At 39.9% G+C, this 21,725-nt stretch overlaps 2 protein-coding genes across 7 annotated transcripts in view; one reads left to right on the plus strand and one right to left on the minus strand.

Annotated features, from left to right (window-relative positions):
- Positions 1–4,932: 4,932 nt before the first annotated feature.
- Positions 4,933–9,786, plus strand: TIMM22 (translocase of inner mitochondrial membrane 22). The gene is made up of 4 exons (XM_053455424.1): positions 4,933–5,183; positions 7,245–7,441; positions 8,462–8,534; positions 9,049–9,786. Exons 1-4 carry the CDS (start codon positions 4,937–4,939, stop codon positions 9,123–9,125), a joined length of 594 nt encoding a protein of 197 aa, XP_053311399.1. The 5' UTR covers positions 4,933–4,936; the 3' UTR covers positions 9,126–9,786.
- Positions 9,787–17,230: 7,444 nt separating this feature from the next.
- ABR (ABR activator of RhoGEF and GTPase) overlaps positions 17,231–21,725 on the minus strand; it is a 129,090-nt gene continuing 124,595 nt past the window's right edge. For all 6 annotated transcript variants that reach the window (XM_053457017.1, XM_053457018.1, XM_053457020.1 and 3 more), the window contains 5 exons: positions 21,569–21,708; positions 21,259–21,393; positions 20,880–20,985; positions 18,608–18,755; positions 17,231–18,157 (listed from right to left, as the gene is read on the minus strand). In XM_053457017.1, the coding sequence (XP_053312992.1) occupies positions 18,068–18,157; positions 18,608–18,755; positions 20,880–20,985; positions 21,259–21,393; positions 21,569–21,708 (619 nt within the window). In that variant the 3' untranslated portion in view covers positions 17,231–18,067. The remainder of the gene's footprint in view (positions 18,158–18,607; positions 18,756–20,879; positions 20,986–21,258; positions 21,394–21,568; positions 21,709–21,725) is intronic.

Raw genomic sequence — 21,725 nt, forward strand, 5'->3', positions numbered from 1 at the left:
AGTAAAAATGACTTACCAAAGTAGCGGCCCTTTGGCAATGTCTGGTTCTGTTTCAAACGTTCCTATTTGTAGCAAAGAGGTTTGGGGGAGAAATAGCAGGAACAGTCTAACTAGTTTATACCAAACGTGGGTAATTAAACATTAGCTTATATGTAATGTGACCATGGATGCTTATGGAAATGTGTATTGCAGGGTTGCTGTCCTGTTTATGGGGAGACTACATGTGCGGAATACTGCTGTCAAATTCTATGCTTAAAAGAGGCCAATTATTCCTACGAAAACTGCAATGATATAATAATCTGGAATAATCTGGAGTATTTTGTACATGCTGCCATTATATCCCATTGTACAGCTCTGCGGAATATGACGGCGCCATATAAAACAATAAATAATACTGATACCATTAAGGAACCCTCATTTGTCAACCTATCCACAAACGACATCATATCATCCCAACCCTCTGTTTCTTCATATGCGACCAGGGCACTATCCGTCTCTTACTGTCCTTAGAATTTGGAAAAAAAGGAGATTATCTTAACCCATTCATCACCAGGCGTTTGTTATTTTTATCCCTGGAAACATGCTTAGCCATGATTATGCCCTTTATGCTTATCAGGAAAAAGCAGGAACTTCCATAGCTTTAAATATTTTTGGAAAACGAGAGGGATTCTATAACAGCAAACCTACAAATTCCTGTGAGCTGAAAAAAGGGTTAATGGAAACTCCATTAATGTCCATTAATAATGCCAGGTAGAACATTAAAGGAGAATTTAGCATTCTGGTCAGTAATGTGGAAATTTTCTTTAGAATATATTCCAGTAAAAGGGACTTCCCGGTACAGTATATAGTTCAATGACCTCTAGCGGATACTTTCATTAAAGTAGCGGATCTATACTTCACTGATAAATGGAATATTCTTATAATAAATATTTTTTTGAAATGATTTCCAGATAGAAACATGGAATTTGGGGAAGATAACAATTCAGGTTGCCCACTTCTCTTGATGCAAAGAACCTTAATTAGTCTTTGGTTTTGTCTTCCCATGTATAAATTCCCTCCCTGTATAAAAACTGCTGCTGGGAAGCTGTTCCACTTGTCTACCACCCTCTCAGTAAAGTAAAACTTCCATAAGCTTCCGACCCTAGTTTTAGAAGTTTCAGGATTTCTCTATTTTTTTACATGCGCTAAATAGACTGGTGAAATTAGGGGGATTTGTGGAAGAACACTTAATACTGGGGACGACCTTTGCCTATGTCTTTAGCCTGCCAGGAAGACGGAAGACGTCAGATCATGTTGCTCCACATATGTGTTTTTAACTCTTGTTACGTGTAACATTTTATGTAAAATATATGGTAGACAATTCTGCATGCTGGGAAAAAAATGCCAGCGGTTTGTTAACGGCATCAATGCTGCGCATGTATCCTAATTATTGGTTATAAAAGTCAAATGATGGCGGTGGTTTGGAAGGGCCACAGGGACCCCCCCCTATACCACAGGAGCTTTATGTTACACCCTGACGGAGGTACTCAATACAACAACAAAATCCTACAATCTGAATGTTCTGGACCCCCTGGATGCAGTATAGAATCCCTGAAATACACGCTGAAGACTGTGATAACCCAAAGCACATGTTCTAATTATTGTATTCTCCCGATTTACCTCATTCCTGTGTTCTAAAAGATTTATTGAGCCTTCCGGTTTCATTTTAAGGTTAGTCTAAAATTATTAGAGACAGCCGCATTACTATTAAAATGTAACATGCTCAATTAGACACCAAATTGCATAATATGTTATGAGCGTGTAGTTATTGGAAGGGGGTAGAGAAAATAACCCTATTAGTCCCAGAGTAGAGTAAAACACATTGCCAATCGCCCTGGCACTGATGGGGTTAAGGATGCATTTATTTGCATACAGTCCCTTTTGCAATATTTTCCTTTAACTGAAGGCAGAGATCCAACACGTTTAACCTCTGGTTAGCCGGCTGGGGTGCAATGCACTGCAGAGGCAGCACAGGACAGTAGGAAACACAGGAAATACAGCATTCTACAAGAGCTCCGTAAGACGCAGAAAGCCATTTCATTAACCCTTGAGTTAATGATACATACATCCGTACCCATACTATTTGATCAATGAGACAATGTATACCCCATTAATGGAAATCAGTGAAGGCGTTATATTTTTTGAATATATTGTCCTTTTTTTCCCTAAAATCCAGCAGTAGCTGCAGTTAATGTGCAGTCTCTTTCCAGCGGCCCCACTAATTGTTTTCTCCTACCTCAGTCTCAGAGAGCACCGATCCCTCTCCTGCGGATGACAGGTACCTTGGTGCAATAATCACTAAAGGCGGCTAGAGGGCGACAAACGTTAAGAATAAATCTCCGCCCCTTCATCGCCTCCGCACAGAAGCGCTAAGCGTACTGGGAAATGAAGTCCCACACCCTTTAAGCAGAGGGTTTATTTGAGCCATGCAAACTACATTTCCCATAACCCCGTGCGGAGCGGTGAAGAAGACAGTTTTGGGGGCTGTAGTTTTTGCCATGGTAACGACCTGCGCCCCCACATGTCCTTGCAGAGCGACGATGCAGTTTTTCTTCGGTTATAGCTCGTTCTCTCGATAAGGAAGGGATGGGAGTCGGTGTGTAGGTGCCCATATAGACGCCTGCAGTCCTATTACATTGTCAGACTAGTAAAGCACAGAAGATACGTACACTAAATACATAATTGGATAGTTTATTTATCCCCAACCAATAAACGCTTTATCACACTGCAATGTACTAAATATCATACTATTATCCATGGAAACTGCGATCATTAAAGAAGAAAATGCCTTACACATTTATTCTAAAACACAAATGGGGAAGATAATTAGAAAATGTATATTGAGGTCAGGATGTATATCACAGAATGTAAAGTGCACCCACGAGGGTTTTATCTCCTATCATAGATAATAATGCCTTCAACCTCCCCCCATCTATTCTGTCACATCATTAAAGTTATTTCACGAACGTCCTATATTTGAGTTGACAGTCTAAAACTATAGATTTATAACGTAAGTGAGTTTTATGGGACTGAGAGGGTAGTAGATATGTGGAACAGCCAGAAGTTAATCATGTATGGGAAAGGCATACAGCTATCATGAATCTGAGACAACAGACCAAGGACTGATTAAGGTCTCATTCAGCCCATCTTGTCAGCCCATTTTCCTGATGTAGAGACTGAGTCTTCTGTTGTCAAACGCAATGTTTTTATACAACATGAAAGGGCCTGCATGTTTTCCTGTTGTAGACAATGCCAGATTAAGGAGCTCTGGGCTCTTGAGCTTTACACATACATATACACACATTATATATAACCATTTACACGTACATATACACACATTATATATAATCATTTACACGTACATATACACACATTATATATAACCATTTACACGTACATATACACACATTATATATAACCATTTACACGTACATATACACACATTATATATAATCATTTACACGTACATATACACACATTATATATAACCATTTACACGTACATATACACACATTATATATAACCATTTACACGTACATATACACACATTATATATAATCATTTACACGTACATATACACACATTATATATAACCATTTACACGTACATATACACACATTATATATAACCATTTACACGTACATATACACACATACACACATGTATAACCATTTAAACATACATATACATACATTACATATAACCATTTACACATACATATATAAATATAACCATTTACACATACATACACACATGTATAACCATTTACACATACATATACACAAATACACACGCCGGCCTTCACCTGCTGCCCCCACCAGACACCAGGGGGTCAGAAGCAGTGGTAAATCGGGGGGGGGATTATATGGGGGGGTATAAGGCTTTTCTGGGGGCAGAGTGCCCCATGATAGTCCTTTTAACCCCCTCTATGCCACTCTGCCTCCAGAAATGCCTTATACCCCCTATATGCCACTCTGTCCCATGATATGCATTTTAACCTCCTATATGCCAGAGTGGGTTGACAGATGTGATTCAATATGTAATTTGTTGAAAAAAAATTGTTGTGTAAAAATCGTGGGGTTTTTTTTTGGGGGTGGGGGGCTTAACAGATTCTCGCCCCTGGCCCTGTGGGTTACTCTGACCCTGTGTGCGGAGTAGACATAACCCGGCCTGTGAGCTGGATTGGAAATATACCATTTGTACCCAATTACATTCTTCTGGTACTCCATGGGCAAAATTGCCCCCTGAAACCAAACACGGTTAGCACTTTCATAGTTATATCACAACATTAATATTCAAAAAAATATTTTATATAGGTTAAATTATTCACAGAAGCAAAAAAGTATCAGAAATTATAATCACTATGGCAACCAAAGGGACGTTACTGTAGATTCAGCGGGCCGATCGCACCGGAATTCCCTTATTGTAAACCTGAAATCGGCGTTTTGTTTTTGAGGGGGCAGCTGGAGGCAGGTCTAGGGGGCAAGTTACTTCATGGCGTGGCTTTACTAGAGGCATTCAGTCAAATATGGTCCACGTCCAGCATGTGATAAAATTATAAATGTGATGTATTTGTAGCCCTCCAAAACCGCAGCTGATAACTTGTAAGACTAGGCAGCAGGAGACATACTCGGCACTTTGTAACATGCGCCACTCCGTAGACTCCTTCACCTCCTTTCATGCGGCGCGTTCTGTCCTTTAGAAGTGTCGAATCTGCGTCTCATAAATGTTTTTTTTTTATGGTTGCAGTTAAATTAACTTAACATCGTATCTTAGTGTATAATAACTGCAGAATAAATTAACTGCGTGTTTTTGCTTTGAATTGCCTTCCTCTTATAATTATGGTCGTTCTTTCTCTGTGTGGAAAGTGCAGACATTGTCCTTTCACGTGACTGTCATGGCGGCGCCCGGTGGAAGCTCTGTCCTTAATCCAGGGGCTCTGAATACCCCACCGGCCCCCGGTGATGGGACCTTACAGTACAGCCTGATTCTAGAGCACCTAGTCGGGGATAAGAGGAGACCTAAAGAAATGATTCCTGGAAGTCTGGGGGGGATCCCGACCCCTATAAAACCCGATGAGCAGAAGATGATGGAGCGTGTGATGGAGAGCTGTGGGTTCAAGGCTGCCCTTGCCTGTGTGGGCGGTGAGTATTAAAGTCTGTCAGTGTTAAACAACCTAATCTCTGCACACATTTTGGGTTTCTACTCCCACCATCCCTAGCCATTGTAGCTGCCAGCGTGGTTGCGTGTAGGCAGTCGGGGCAGCAGTCACCTGTTCCTGGAGGTGGGTTACACAGCAAAGTGCAGAAGAGCAGGAAAACCTACGTACAGTTTTGGATGGGTGTCCCTGTTGCCCCCCACGTGATTTGCCTGCAGTGAATCCAGTGCTCTATAGCTGTGTTCTCTTTTCTATCTGGGCTTCTAAGGGCCGGTACGAGTTGCTAATAAGTCACTATGTGTGACTTGCGTGAAGACATTTGACTTAATTTCCAGCGTCTTTATTCACGTAATTACATTACGTCACTTGAACGAGCTTCATGAATCACAGAGGATCATGGGTAGTATTATGCGAAGCATGAAAAAATATGGTTATGGAGACTTTTGCTATATATATATATATATATATATATATATATATATTACATACGTATTCCTTACAACCTTGGGACAATTACTAAAGGGTGTATTCTATCGGGACATTCAGCAACACTGAAAACTCACCCCAGGACACCCTGTGACCGCACCGGAGAGCAGTCACAAGCATCATTACGAGAGATTTTTGCCTCTAGCAAGATGGCGGCACTCATTAAAAAAAAAAATACGTTTCCAAGAGGGTCTCTTCAGACCTTCCTGAGAACTCTGAGCTCACTATGGTTGAATACAAGTACTGCATTCCACCATGCAAGTCAATGAAGCCCAGCTTTCACATCACAATTTAATTAGTAAAATATAAAAAAGAATTTGTGTAAAAATTAAATAGTTAAATAAAAACTTTTGACAATAAGTATGCAGTGATGTCACCATCAGGGGAACCACCCAGTTCCAACAAAAAGTTAAAGTCCAATGATATATAAAATAAGTGCTGTTTTTCCCAAAAACCCTGGCATGGAAAGAGTTGAAATACCCATGGGGTGTCTAGTTTAAAAAAAATGTATTGTTTGAAATGGCAGGTTCAAATACGTCCCAAATAGGGCATGGGGACCAGATTTGGAAAACAAAATGGTTTTGAAATAGCATTACGGTACTTATTGCCCTGTAACAAAAACAAAGAAAAACATGGGGTATTACAAAACTCAGGACACATAGTAGAATCATTAGCTTTTGTAGATGAATAAATGTTCATAAAAGGTGCTTTTTTTTCAGTTTTTCACTATATTTTTTATATAGTAAATTGAACAATATTGTAAAAATAATGGTATCTAAAGAAAGCCCCTCTTGTTCTGGGGAAAAAATATAACTTGGGTGGGTAGACTTAATGAGAGGGAAGAAAATTGCAGCGCAACACAAGCACTGCAAAAATGCGGTCACAAAGGGTACAAAAACCAGCCTAGTCCTTAAGGGGTTAATAAGCAAAATGGATATAGACGTCTTGGTCCAAGATAAGATGGTGTCTTTATTCTTTTATCCTTTTTATTGGGCCCAACATAATTATTTTAATGGACAAAATGTGCTTTTCTTTCATAAACAAAGAAGTGACCACAAACTTAAAAACTATTTGAATTTTTAATTTTAAATTGCTTTATTGAATTTATTTTAATTGGTTATTTAATTGATTTTTTCAGGGTCAGCTTTTAGCCTACGTAATTTAATTGATTTGAACTAGTATGTTGATTGGTTCAGGCAGTGTTTGTAAGGATGAGAAGAAGGAACAGGAAATTGACTATATATGCCAGTTCCGACACTAGTTGCCATAGTTTAGTGCTTCCATGAGGTGAAAATGTACCCTTAGTTTGGAAGTAAACATGTCAACAAGAATTAGATTGATTGGAAAATAAAAAGCACGCGCTATAGGTAATTGTGTTAGATGAAATTAGTTGTGGTACAAAATGTGTACCCTTATAAATGTGTAAAAGAAATAAGGCTTAAATCCAATTTGGGATTGAACGATCCTTTGATCTTTTTTGTGTTAGAGCGTTGGGGCATGGACATGTGCTGCTCTGAGTGTTAAGCGTGGAATGTTCTAAACGCTACTTTTTGTCTTCCAGGTTTTGTCCTTGGGGGAGCTTTTGGGGTGTTTACTGCTGGTATTGATACCAATGTTGGTTTTGATCCAAAAGATCCTTACCGCACTCCAACTGCTAAAGAAGTTCTAAAAGACATGGGTCAGAGAGGAATGTCTTATGCCAAAAACTTTGCTATTGTGGGTGCCATGTTCTCCTGCACCGAGTGTCTGGTGGAATCGGTAAGAATGTTTGTGACATCACAGGAAAATATCTTTACTAGACTTGCTATGTCCTTCTTTTTAACTCAATAAATAATTTTAATTTGTACCTTAATAATGGATGAAAGGCATTGTTCTACCTACTCTGCTTAATGTAATTACTTAACTATACACAACATAAGTAACGTCTATCCTAGTGCTGTTAAATACCTTTCAAACAAACAGCTTTTTCAGCTTTTTCTTGCCATATGGCCTTGTATGGCATTTATATGCTTTTGCCATAGAAATTTAAACTGGCTCTTTAAAGTTTGCCAAAGTGTTGTAATAGCTTATTGAAAGGCGCTTTGTCGCTGGAAAGAGCTTATCAACGACCACTTTGCTGAAATGCCTCGATATCTACCTAATCGGCAACACCAAAGAAAAAAACAAGAGCGCCGTGTGATCACTCTCTGTAGCATGCCGTTACCTAGGTGGAACCTTGAATCAATGAGAGTATAAAGGTTCCAAGAGGGTCTGTCCAATAAAAAAAAAAATAAGAATAGTTGCCTCGATGTACAAAAATATGAAAAAATATTGTAGAATGTAAGGGGACATTTTACACCCTTATGAGATAGAAATACTCTACTTGTACTTACCACCCTATAACTTGCAAACTTTTTTCCTATAACTTTTTTCTATAGATACATTTTCCAGACACTTACTTTAAAAATAACAATAATAAAAACATTGATTCCTTGCGTTTTAAAAGCTAATCACCTCCTAGAATCCATAGTGCATGAATGCAGTAAATAGGATCAGCTTCATTCATTGTAAAGGTTTATCCTGTCTTCTAATGTTCAAGCCAAATACGCTTCACCTTCTCGTGGTAAATTCATGTAGAAATCAGGCTTCTCATCTAACTTATGTTGCATCTGAACCAGGCATTTAATATACATTTCTCCCTGCTTAACATGAGTTAGGCTGCTTTCAGATAATTTAGGTCTGGTGTACAGAATACCTCATTCCTTTATCTTTTGTATTTAATTTATTCTTTTTCCTTAGTATCGGGGAAAGTCAGACTGGAAAAACAGTGTGATCAGTGGATGTATAACAGGGGGAGCCATTGGGTTTAGAGGTTGGTAAATCTTTATTTACATTTCTCATGCCTGTTCTCAGATCTGGTATATGTAGGAACTACTATATCATTTAAAATCGGTGTCTTGCTTTTAATATTGTGATTGTAGGGGAACAGAGGAACCGCATGGTTGTAATCAGTCTGTAGTGTTACAGGCCCGTGTGCAGCCTGCTTAAACAGTGCAGATGGGGTCCCACAATTTCTGCTTGGGCTCATTGAGGGATTCCAAAAAATAAATAAATAAATCTTTGAGTGTTCATTGGAATTAAATATACATTTAGTAGTAGGAACTTCCATCCTTGCGCTCCTGTCATCTACTTACCTGTCTGAGGGAAGGATGATGTGTAAGTGAAGCCTGTATACCCCATCACAGATTATCTAGAATTTTACAGCCTCCGTTTAGCCACCCAGATTGCTCATATTCCCTATCAGCTGTTAATTTTAAAGCATCGTATATATTTATTTTTAGCATGTGGTGTTTTTATGTGTAACATATTTTGCTGTTCTTTTGTAGCTGGTGTGAAAGCTGGAGCCCTCGGATGTGGCGGCTTTGCAGCGTTCTCCGCTGTCATAGACTATTATCTGCGATAGCAGCTTTGTGCAGCCTGGTGGTGCTGCTTCTCCATGGACAGCTTACTGGTGTTCACCGACAGATCCACTGGTGACTGATTCCCAAATGTAGCCACAGCAGCTCACATTTATGTCCTCATGGAGCTTTTGGTATTTGGCAGCTGCGGGAGTCCGTATTCCTTTGGCCTACTTTAAAACCTCATTGTATGAGAGGAAATTTCTAGCAGGAAAGACATTCCATCCAATTAAACCGGCAATTAAGAAAATCCCAAGAAAGACCTCAGTGAAACTAGAAACGCCTATGTAGTAAGGAGCGGTTGTGATCTTCACTCCCGAACTGCGGTGTGTTTCTCTTCCAATCTCCACTACATGTGAAATATACAGGAAATTATATAATTTATTTAAAGAGTCTCTACAGAAATATTGGAATCCTTTATTGTGTTATCTTGTGCTCATGCGTACAATTTTGGGCTTTGGAATGTAATGGAACATCTTTGTTCTTGGTTTGATGCATTCTGGTGCCCCTGTCCGTGAACTGGTCCAAAGCCAGGAGGGTAACTCCCAGATTTCACAGTCTTGTGATGATAGCCATTTCCATGTTGTTCGTAAAATCTAACTGAAATGTGGATTACTGTATAACACAGTACAAAATAAAGGATGAACCACTGTGATGGGGTCAAAAGACTGAGTTCCAAATAAAATGTTGTTAGTCTTTAATATCATTAAGGTGAACGTGTGTACTCCAGAAGAAATGCTAAAACTCAATACAATATCCTACTAACCACTGCTCTGAATTGGTGGTGTAATTCATTCCATATTTATTTTTTTAGCAGATTCTGATTTCATGAATGTGGGATCGCAGTGATTTATATCTGATTATATATAATCTATGCTTCATCCCATTTTTTTGTATGGAGAAGGTGACTCTAAACTAATGTTTACTCTTCCATGGATTGCATTAACATTTAAGTTATTCGTGAGGCTTCTTGACTTCTCTATACATTATGAAGGTTCAACACCACTAAGCTTCTGCTACAAGAAGAGCCCTGTTGGCCCCGTATAATGGATAGTTAAATCAGCCAAATTTCTTCAGTCTCCTTACACATTCAATTATGCGTTATACTAGGTCACCTCAGCTTTTCCAGCAGGAGAAACTTGCCAGTGGTGGACCTTCACAATGAATAGTGTTAAGTATGTTCACTGCCTTCCCTCTGTATATAACACTGATATTTTCCTTTACTTGAAACATTAAAAAAAGCAAGACTGACTCTGTTAGACTTTCTGGAGATAGTGATCCTATCATGACTATTGGAGTTTACTAAGTCACCAGAATCGGGAATCTGCACACACTCCCCACAGGAACTCAGGTGCTTAGCTGTGCCAGGAAGGGCCAGCTCCCCAGTAAATCAAAATAGAAAAAGGCTCTAGGCACTCAAGGGTTCCATCAGGCAGATTTATTGAAGGAGAAGGACAACAACGTTTTGACCTCATGATGAGGTCTTTATCAAGTTGAGTTTACTGTCCCATCTAATGCACCCATCACGGTCCCATCTTAGAGAATTTCGATCTTAACAAATATATAGGTTATATTCTTCATACAGTATTTATCTGTTTCGTTACGTCTCATTAAAACCATCTTACAGTGTCCCCTGAAAATCTAGGATATGAGTAAACTTTGCTCATTTAACGTCTGTAATGTGGTCAGTTGGAATGACGCACATTTTGTCTATTTGGTATTAAAAGTTTTCTGGGTTTCTTTAGTAGATAAACATAAAAAATAAAATGTTATAAAAATAACACGAGTTAAATGGACATAAATAGGATTCCAGAGGTAGTGGAGACGAAGTAGTTCCTGTTTGTATTATATACGCTGCAGGATTTTGTCTTCCAAATACTGATTTCTTTCATTACATGCTTCCTAACCTCAGAGTAAACTGTTTGGCCCTGAAAGCTTTTGCTTACTTTGGCCATAAACCAACCAACGCTATTAATGCTTCACTCCGAACACCTGCAGATCTGTTCCAACCTCCGCCTTCCATGCTTCTGTAGCTTTTAACCCGTTTCTGCAAGCTGTTTTAAGTCGCTTATTAAAATGTAATAACAGCACTTTTATAGCTTCTTATTTATGTAAATTAAGCCAGCCCCCAAAAGAAACTTGTAGAAATCGATGTTCACTTTTAAACTTTGTTCAGAATGCCGTTTGGAATTTTCCACTTAATATTATCAGGCCTGGGAACTTTTTTCTTGCCCTGTCACTGATGTTTTTACACCTGGGAAGCCTTATGAATATACAGCAGAGACTGCGATATTTAAAACGTCTGATTTGATGGTGAGGCACGTAGACTACACAGTCTAATTATGCTGTCTGTGGTCGCCTGATGTTCAGGCCAAAAGAGCTTTCACCTATGAACACCGCCGGCGTTGCCAGTCCTAACTAAACGCAGCTTCCCCGTGCTCCCTGCAATTGTAGTGTATACTCAAAGGTGAATGTGAGTAAAGCGGACTCTGAAGTGTTGCAGTTTACCATACCAACATGATGGAAGGTTTTTGGTGATTTGGACGCGTTACCATAGGGTCAGGAGCATCCCTGTTCATTAAAGTGATGACTGTGCAACAATGGTTGACTAGTAAAGCACACAAGAAACTTGTTACAAAGCGGATTTTTTTATTGAAAAATAGCATGTTTTTTTTTGACCTTTGACCTTGAGGTCTTGCTTTGGGTGAGAGAGCTGCAGCCGGCTTCCCCCTCAAGGGTTCAATGTTTGCATCACCCATTGGCTTAGAAATCAATGGGAGCGCTTTTCACAGATGTGTACAGGGTCCCGATCTCACTGTATCCGGCCCAGGAGCGCTGACGCTGACTAGTAGTAAGTATATCATGTCAGGGGATGTTTGGCCAAACGCATCTTCTGTGTGGCACATAGCTGGGAGGCAGAGAAATGCATAAGGGGGGATTCCTCCATGATTTTGGAAGGGGGGCAACACAAAACTTTAAAGGAATCAACATGCAATATATATGTCATTAGCCAGCGTACCACCTGAATAGATATCATTTATTTCAGACTAGTCTGAGGGTTTTTATTTAACTCCTCACAGACTACTCCAAACTTCCAGCTCTTGGCGTCTGATGAATAAATACATTCAGCCTATTGCAGTTTTCTTGGCCACCAGATGAGCGTTTGTAACAAAAACTCATTATTCGGCAAACTCGATGGACAGATATTCCACGAAAAGCCACAAACTCAGTGTATGTTACATTAATAAATAATCTTGAAGGATATTTTACTAGTCACGTCTTTGATTTTGATTGAATTCAGCCTGATAGAGAGTTGATTATGCAGCTTATGTATAGAATACACTACGCTGGTGCATTGAGTGCATATCACAGTGTATGTGTTGCATTAAGCAGCGGTTGCACAAATGCCTATTCGAGTGTATACACAGGCTCCTGGGGTAGAAAGGCTTCTGAGATGAAGTCACATATTAAAGGAGGACCCTCGTTACTAAATGTGTGGTTTCCTCTTTGTCAGTTCTAGTTCTGTCATACCCCTTGAATGTTAAGTATGGTTTGCTATTAATTGTTGGTGATAATAATAATACTCAGAAAATTACTCAAACCATAGTTTGGGCATAGTTGGCGGAATTGTTATCTACAGTAATTCAATCAATCAAAGTTGGTTACATTTGCAATGTTCACTTTCTGCATTTGGCTGTCTGTGTCCCGTGGGCAGAGGCCAATCATTCATGGTACTGGTGCCAGTAGTGTCCTGGATCCGCATTTCCAACGTGCCAGCTCTTGTACTGTCCGCAGCCACTTCCACTCACTGGAACTGTGCTGAGAGATGATGTCATATGTTGCCCGGGAGTCTATCAGGACTATGTGGTCACCACAAAGAGAAGGAGAAGGTAGGGGAACTTAGGGTAGGGTACTCACAGTACTTATTTATTCAATCTGGAATAGTTGAGGAACGTTATGGTGGGGTGGGCTTGCACCTAGGAAGGAGGATTATGGCCGATGGCGGTTATCTGCAGATTTCATCCAGGCTGCGGTTTACCATGTTTCTTGGCTCACCATGTTATGAAATTGTATCATTTATCATGCTCTCTTCCTGACAACAGAATAGTTTTTGGATTTCTCTCTCTTATTAGCTAACACTGATTGCAATTGGGACATTCAGCAAAAGATCATAAATTTACAGCGCTACAAAAACAAGGAGCAGTGAGCATGTTTTGTCTCTTTTATTAACTAATTTCATCATCGCTATTTTCCTTCCATTCTATGTCCATATTAATATACACATTGTAACAGCACAGACACAAAATAAAAATATACTTAAGGTCATTGTTATATTAACTTTGTCCTTTCACCTGGTCTTTATAAATATAGTATTCACGAAAAAGAAATAAAACACCGTAAGCAAAACAAGAAATCTGGTGGTTTAGGCTTGAAAAGTCCTCGTTACTGGAACTCAATCATTTACTGGCGATTTAAAGTACAGTACATAGACATTCTAGCACAGAAATAAATCATCATGGTGAACGTGATACTTAATATTCTTTGTTGCACATAATATACCTCTTAATTAATTCATGGCTCCATTTGCAAACATTCTCTCTCTCTCGGTATTCAGACAAAATGTGTGACACACTGCCCCCCCCACACACCTGTACTCTAATTGACAAATAGATCACATTTTATGTTGCGAAACTCAAGCAAAACTGATGATTGTAAAGTCATGGCCCAGAAAAGAATGTCGCTCAGAGAAAATGAATCCCCCTTTCGATCCGGTTCTTGAGAAATAACGGTTTGCTGATATCTGGTGTGGGGCGTTACTCCTGATCTGTCATTTACTTTGTCTGCTTTTGACCTTTGTGTGTCACAAGGATGAGCAAATCCATGCGTTTCACAAGCTTTTGCTATCCATTGAGAAATAGAGTAAATACTTCAAGTGAGTCCCTTGGGGTTTATTCACTAAAGGGGGGCTTCCAGGAAAGTTGTGGTTTTAACTCTCACTACACTGTTCCTCATAACGGGCAAAGGACGGTGTAATAAATATAAGTCAACTATTAACCTCCAGCAAGGATGAAATACCTGGCCCTGCATGATGCTTCGTTCAGCATGAAGCCATCTTTCTTTCACCTTTAAACATATCCTAGTTAAAGCACTTTTTATTGAATTGTTGTTACGGGAATTCTGCTTGTTCTTTTCAATTCAATAATGCGCATTTCCAGTCACTCCCCATCCTCAAGTATTTCTGGTTCTTGAAGTTTAATCCGTGTATAATCAGATCCTGGCTTTGAGAAGCAGAACTAGATCATTTCCTTTTCAAGCAGTTGGGACACAGAGTTGGGGGTCTCAGCTGAACCCAGTAAAACACATGGCCTGTCATCTGTAAACATGCGATGTTATCTACAGCTCTCTCATGCATTCGCTTATAAACCACTTTCTTACAGCACTTAGACACAAACCTGGAGCAACAAACCCAATTCCAAACTGAAAATGTTCGCAACTGATAAAAACAGCTTTTAAAACGTCCACATTACTTGGTTGGGGCAATTTGCTGGTCTGCGTTCTAGTAGCTGATGGACTGGCCTGGTTAGTGAGTTTGTTGGGAAAATGTTTGGGCCAAAAGTGCTTTTAGGGCTCTTGGCTGCACCTGCCCCAGTATAAGCTACGCATGTAATGGACTTTAATCAGTTCCCACCAATGTACTACCATTTACAACTGGCTGAAATTCAAAAGTGTATCACTTCACGTTCAATGATAAGCGGAAAATAAAGTGAAAAGGGTTAAAGCTCCTGCAGCCAGTAACCCTTACTATGCTGTTTAGGTGAACACTCCGCATGTAAAATAAGGCGTTTTCAGAATCATATCATGCAAACTAAGGAACATGTCCTTTCCCAATGCTTTTCTATTAAACAGATATTTTCCAGTGATGCAAAAAGCACTATTTTTTTACATTTTGACATTGTCAGAGGATATTTCCACTAGATCTGTCATCGGGAGATGTTTGTGGAATTGCAAGCCCTTGTTGTGCAAAGCCCTGTTTTTCTTATAAAACAGGATGCTTGGAAAGTTAGGCAGGTCATCAGAAAATTGGATAAACATCCACGTGTAAAAAAAATACCAAATCCTGAAGATAGGCCAACTTCTCCAGGCACTACTAAGAAAAGACTTGGATATTTGGATTCCATTTGAGCATTTTAGGTACTTGAACGGTTTGTACAGAATTGGTAAATTTAGGAGTTGTGGGATTTAGGAGTCTGCTTTAATGTATTTCAGGAAGCAGGAAATGGAATGAAAGTTAGGAGCCCAACCTTAATGTTTCAGGGCCAAACAGCCTGGTCCATTACCTCAACCAACATTCACAATATTTGGATGTATCCCACACCATCACGCTAGCCATCGGCCTACAGGAAACAAGTAGACAACATGCCTGTTATCTTAAAAAGCAATAGAGGTATCACCTTGACCCATATCTTATGCCTAGTAGCACCCACTGGGAGACATTCAAGAAATGGAGCGTTACTGCTGATTGCTCCACATTTACCGTTTCACCGGATTGTTCTTTATAAATAACCGCATGCGCACAGACCCTTTCCTCAGAATGTCAGCACACCCTGAGGCTGCGAGAACATTCTGCTCTTATCCAAACATTCATGGGATGGGCATAAAGCTATCCTCAATCTAAGGCGAGACCGAGGCCTGATTAAAGTCCTAGTCTCTACATCAGGAAAATGGACAGACCAGATGGGCTGAATGGCTATTATCTACCGCCAAATTCAATATCACTATGTAATTACACAATGCAGCACCCTGTAGCTGACGTACTGCAAACCCCACTGAAAGGGTTAACTCCACGCTGATTACATCTGTAGAAGGTCAAGAGTACTTTTGAGAAACACACAATTGGAATTGCGAGAAGACTAAAAGTCCAGGCAGCAAACGTGATATAAGCAGAACGGATCTTTATTATAACAACCCAACGCTGCCCTGCTCTGTAATGTATAGAAATATACAATCAGCTAGCATTTCTAACAAATCTGGAGCCTTAAATAGTAAATATTTGCAAAGATTCACAGCCAGAACACGATGCGCCCTAACAGACACACTGCAAGTTTTACGAAAGCATAAAATGATTCCTGGAATTGGTATTAATTCCAAACCTCTACCTACACAGAGAATATGGGGCTGCTTCTGCGCAATTATACAGAACCACAAGGTTTCTATATAATACCAAATGATAGATACATGAAGCACCAAGACCTAATTCTCAAAGGGTTAAAGTGCTTAACAGTTATCAATGTAAATGGTAAATATTACTCTTATTATATGGCATTACATGATGTATGTAAAGCAGGGAACCTGGTATTTAGGTATCAGGATTTGAGTGATTGTGGCTCAGTCCAACTGACTGATCTCGACCTTCTCCAGATGAATTAAATTCGGAGCACTTTGCTCTAGAAAACGAAGAAGCATAAAAATACAGAATTATAGCAATTAATGCCATCAGTGCTAAAAACATTTGCGGGTTTGCAGAGAAAATACTAAAATCATAGCCAGATATCGTACATACACTGCGGTCCCGCGAGGGGCGTAGATGTGCAGGAAGCGATTTACTGCATTTATTTGACACTAGACCCCACTGACACTCGACGCATGAAGTTTGCCGTAGGCTATCAAGGAAATCATTAAATAATTATCAGGTGCATGAATGGTTAGTGCACCACCAGGTAGTATTTGGGGAGAAAAGGGGGCCATGTTTAATGTATTATACATACTATGGTTCGATGTGTTATAATCTTTGTGTTACATACCTGTGTCACAGTAACAGTTACGTGTGTAAAAGTTTCCATAACTAACACATAGCTGCTTATACCTGCCCAGGGTGATCTGTTTAATGCTCCGAAGAGCTCATGTAAAGGAACCTCCTCAGTGAATGGAATTTATACGTACAATAAGTTTGGTCCATTTGTGTAAACCTTTACACATATATCTGTTAAAGCTGAACATTTCATATCTAGAAACTGGAAGGAATCAATGCTTTCTACCTGTTGTCTACCGACAGGAATAAAAACATACAACATATGGTATATCATTTAAAAAGCCATAAGAAATCACTGACTTGTAGCCAACATTTTTTTTAATGTACACAAGTTTAAATTGTCTGTGTATTTCCTTTTTGTTACCATAGCGATGCCGAGTTTATATATTTCCTGCTGGTTACACTAGAGACTTCTCTTTCCAAGTGCCGTACATGTCGGATGCTAGTATTTCTTTCCCGAGCCGTAGCAGATAAATATATAAACGTACCACCCCTTGCAAGCAGCAAATCACAAGTGACATCTCCACCAGAAGGAAAAAAGACCAGAAATCACTGGGACTACGTTCAGTCACAATATGTTGAAGAAAAAAAGACCATCATGGCAACTATTTATATTTAAAAATATGTGGACGGAAGATCTGCTCACACGGCGTGAGGCAAACTGTGGCAGTGCTGACTATTCATGTGGTTTGATGGCTCTCAAATAGAGGAGCCTTTCCAGGCCCTTTTGGCCCCCAAAGTGAAGAATTATTCTCAAGGTACACTTCAGGATGCCGTCATCAGCACAAAGTTTGTAAATGTGGCAGATTAAAAGGGCCCAGAGGCCCGCAGGGTTTCCCGAAAGTCCCAGCTCTGCTCCACCAATGCCTCCTGATTCTACATAAAATAAAGCCTGAACACCAATATACAAAATACAGCTAGGTACACGGGGAGCACAGTGCTGGTTCATTCTTCCTGCTTCCACATTTCTATTTCTGTACAAAGGGATTCAAGAAAAGCACAAGCAAATTCTGGAGGTTCCTCGGAGCCGCAAGTTTGCTCTGTCAATCCCACACTCTACTCCAACCTGAAAATGTCTCTGAAATTTACAGAGGAGCAGGGCTGCCCTGACCTTCTCCCGGCTGGGGGGATCCGCGCTCACACGTCAGTGGAGTAGTACAATGTGTTTCGTTTCAGCTCCGAGAAACTGATGGGTGGATGCTGCATGTAGTACAGCAGAACCTGGACCTGAAGGAGAAGGACAGGGTTAAATGAAAAAAGTGGAACTTCCAAATTACTTTCACTAGTGATTAAAAGAGAAGGAAAATACCATTTAGGATTTTTTGCACATAGCACTATATTAACTTCTATTGGATTCAAATAATTTCCACAAAATGTTTAGAGATGTTCCCCAGAGAATCATAAAACACAAAAATAGCAGAAAAAAGCAGTCTTGGACAGGAGTCCAAAATAAGATCTTGCACCACAGAGAAAAAAAAATTTGTGCAGCCGGCCATCATGGGAAAATGCAGGGCAAGAGCAATGCCAGGCTGGTGTATACATTACCATTCAACATCACCAACTCAGTACTTGGAGAAAATTTTTTATCTAAATGAGTGTCATCACGTCATGAAGCTGTACCATTAAAAAGGAACTCATCCATCTACTAAAATTATGAAACCCCCCCCATTTAAATACCTGTGCCATCACGTCATGTGACCAGATGTCGGAGGCCAGGTTCATGTGAACTTTAGTCTCTACCTCCGATGGCCTCAGTAATGTAGGTCCAAACACAGTCGCCAAATTATGGAGTGACATCTTGTTGATGGGTTCTTTCTCTGCAACCCTAGAAAATGTGGATAGACGGGGCACACATGAGAAAGACGGTCATGATAAAAAAGACTGACAAACGAGGGCACTAGATGTGAAGAAAACATTTTGAAAACCAAGCTGAACTTGGAGAATGTGGGAAAAGCTCTTCAGAGGAACAGCAATTATCCCGTCATCCACCTGCTCAGCTGCATATAAACATTTTCATAGCAGAATTAAATGCTACCTAAAATATCCACTATTTCTACAGTACATACACATACCATAGACGGCAAAGCACGCAGAGGCTACCTGAAAAAGTTTTCTAGCTCAACCACTGGCGTGAGACTTTTCAGTGAGGGCGATCACAAGATGTGGGTCAGATCAGAGCGGTGAAGGCCTCGTGTGCGCACGGGCTTGAAAGGGCTGAAGTTGCTGCTTCAGACACAGTGATGTCACTGGCAGAACTTCAGATATGCAGCTGGGGGTCTCACGCTTGCCAGTGTCATTCCTTTATCACAGAAATACCAGCCCCCCCTTTTAATGTCCTGACAAACTGGGATACTGGTACATGAAAACCAGCTGCCGCCATTCCCTCCCCTCCTCCTACTTCCCACTAGAACTGGTTATCCTCCAAGGGAGCAGATGTGGGACCTGGCTTGCACCTTCTGCTCGGAATGGAAAACTTGATGAATTTTTGGATAGGGTTTGTTTTAGTTGTATTCTTTGTACGCTTAGAAGCAGTAACTTTAAAAAAGATTAACATGTTTCATAGCAAGCAAATACCAGGATTCAGTATCAAGTGACCAAGTTATAAAGCGATAAAACAGAGCACACAGAAAGGACATACGTATTACAGGAACATTACACAGAAATCTAAGAGAAAATGAGAAAAATGTCCTGTCCTGCTCTAATATCTTCATATATGCACACAATTAATTGTATGTCATCTTTGATTTATCAAAAAAGTAACTTATTTTTTGCATTAAGATCATTTTAGAGTTGTAACCCTGAGGTAGCCAACATGGCTTGGTAGTCTATCATGGAACTTGCAGCCTCGGCCCCTGTTGATTATCCTCTACTAGATCTGTTCAATGACACTCTCTTATATTGTTTGTCTCTCTGTCTGCCTGTAAACATATAATATATTACACATCTTTTTACCATCATTCAAGGGATCTCAGTCATTGCAATAGGCTGGTTTAAAAGAGGAGACCAATTTCAGCAGATGTGTGCCAGCAGAACCTGCCCTTCCCTTCCTTTAGGATGACTGCCCTTACTAGCAAACTGTGGACTCGCGTTATTCTACTCCATGAGTTATATCACATATGTTATTTGTGCAGCTCTGAAAGTAGTGATCTAATAAACTTATCATATATCACAAACGTGGCTTCAATCTCACAAGACAGCCTTCTCTGCATGGTCCATTCCAGGCTGAATGAGAGTTAATCACTATTTTCCCGAATATAAGATTCTCAGCTATCACACACTGATACTTAAACATCTTCATGTTGCGCTTCCCACTTTTATTTTAACAATTAGAATTTATTTTCTTGTTTAATTCAATCCCCCCCCCAAAAAAAAATTGAATTTCCTTTTATAAAACTTTATGAAGTTTTTGCTTGGTTTATGCCTATGGCCAGATGACGCAGGTCACGGCAATAGTGGCCCATGATCATGTGTGTTTCTTGCATTACTAACAATGTCTTATCAGCCATGTTTACTTAAACAAACAATCTTTCGCCACTGTGATGATATTACAATAAAAACAATGGCTCTTTACTGCTGTTACTGGGTCAGACAATTGTCTGCACGGTCTAGACTCTGTGTCTTGGGCTTTGCAGCCAAATGAAGGATGAAACGTGAAGAGGGATGGCTGTATAAAACAAACACCGTCATGTGGAGATCACCGCAAAGGCTAACGCCTGACACCACCACAAACTGAACCGAGAAACTCAGAGCTGGCCACCTGGAGACACCATCTCAATGATGGCGAGAGAAGACTCCCATGTTATCTAATAAGGCTTTTTACTTAGTAGATGACAAACTGATCTGCATAAATGTCAGGCAACAAATGTTTTCTTCCAACAAACAGATAACATGACGGCGATACCCAAAGCTCATTAAAAAAATGGATTGTGTCTCAGAATTCTATGGTTACCTTTTCAAGTGCTGAAGCAAAAAGAGGAAGGTCATTAGGTTTGGGTCAGGTAAGGAGCGCAGAAGGTGCATCATACAGTTCTCCTTGGCTGCTGGATCAGAAAGAGCTGTAACCACAGAAGCGGAGGATAGGATATCAGAGCGTGCACAAACGGCAACGTCTTAATGAACTGCTGTTTTCAAAGATCTGTCAGGCCCCGGCAGGTCTTGTTAAAGATACATTTGCCAAAAAGTACAGTAAAATTCAACATGCATAAAGAAATGTTTTGCATTTTAAAATATTAAAACACAGTTATCAGTGCCACAGCTGTCGTTATGAGGGGTACAGTTTTGCTGGGTCCAGAACGTGCAGCGTGTGAAGAAAAAGACTGAACACATACCTATTCCTTCCATAAACGCCAGGTACAGTCTGTCTGTAAGGAGAGGTTCTGGCAGCTCACGGAAATAAAGTTTTAATGTGCCGGCTATTGCATTGATGTCCATGTCGCTCAGCATCATAAGAATGTCCTTGTTATCTGGTAACAAGAAGTGTTATGTAGCGGAATCACCATGGTCATAGACTTTAACCAGGGAAAGGTTACAGAATTCAATGTTTATTATAACTTACAAACATTAGAAGGGTGTTAAGAAATTAACATATTTACTAATTATAAATAATAATAATAAATTATCGAGGAATCAGCAACTCACTGGCATCAAACGCAGATTTCAAGGACTGGATGTCTGTGGCAACGCCGGATATTCGGTAAATTCCAACTTCTTCAATTCCTCTTTTCTCCACTTCCTCTATGCATTGACGCACAATGTATGGCACCTTGGAGCGCTCGCGTCTGGAAAGATAAGAATA

Source organism: Spea bombifrons, chromosome 2 (genome assembly GCF_027358695.1).
Source record: "Spea bombifrons isolate aSpeBom1 chromosome 2, aSpeBom1.2.pri, whole genome shotgun sequence".
NCBI classification, from domain to species: domain Eukaryota; kingdom Metazoa; phylum Chordata; class Amphibia; order Anura; family Pelobatidae; genus Spea; species Spea bombifrons.

What these genes read in the sequence shown, in the direction of transcription:
- TIMM22 (XM_053455424.1), top strand. Translation starts at nt 4,937, where the DNA reads ATGGCGGCGCCCGGTGGAAGCTCTGTCCTTAATCCAGGGGCTCTGAAT. An exon ending in TGCCCTTGCCTGTGTGGGCG is followed by an intron (nt 5,184 to 7,244) that starts GTGAGTATTAAA and finishes TTTGTCTTCCAG; the next exon opens with GTTTTGTCCTTGGGGGAGCT. An exon ending in GGGAGCCATTGGGTTTAGAG is followed by an intron (nt 8,535 to 9,048) that starts GTTGGTAAATCT and finishes GTTCTTTTGTAG; the next exon opens with CTGGTGTGAAAGCTGGAGCC.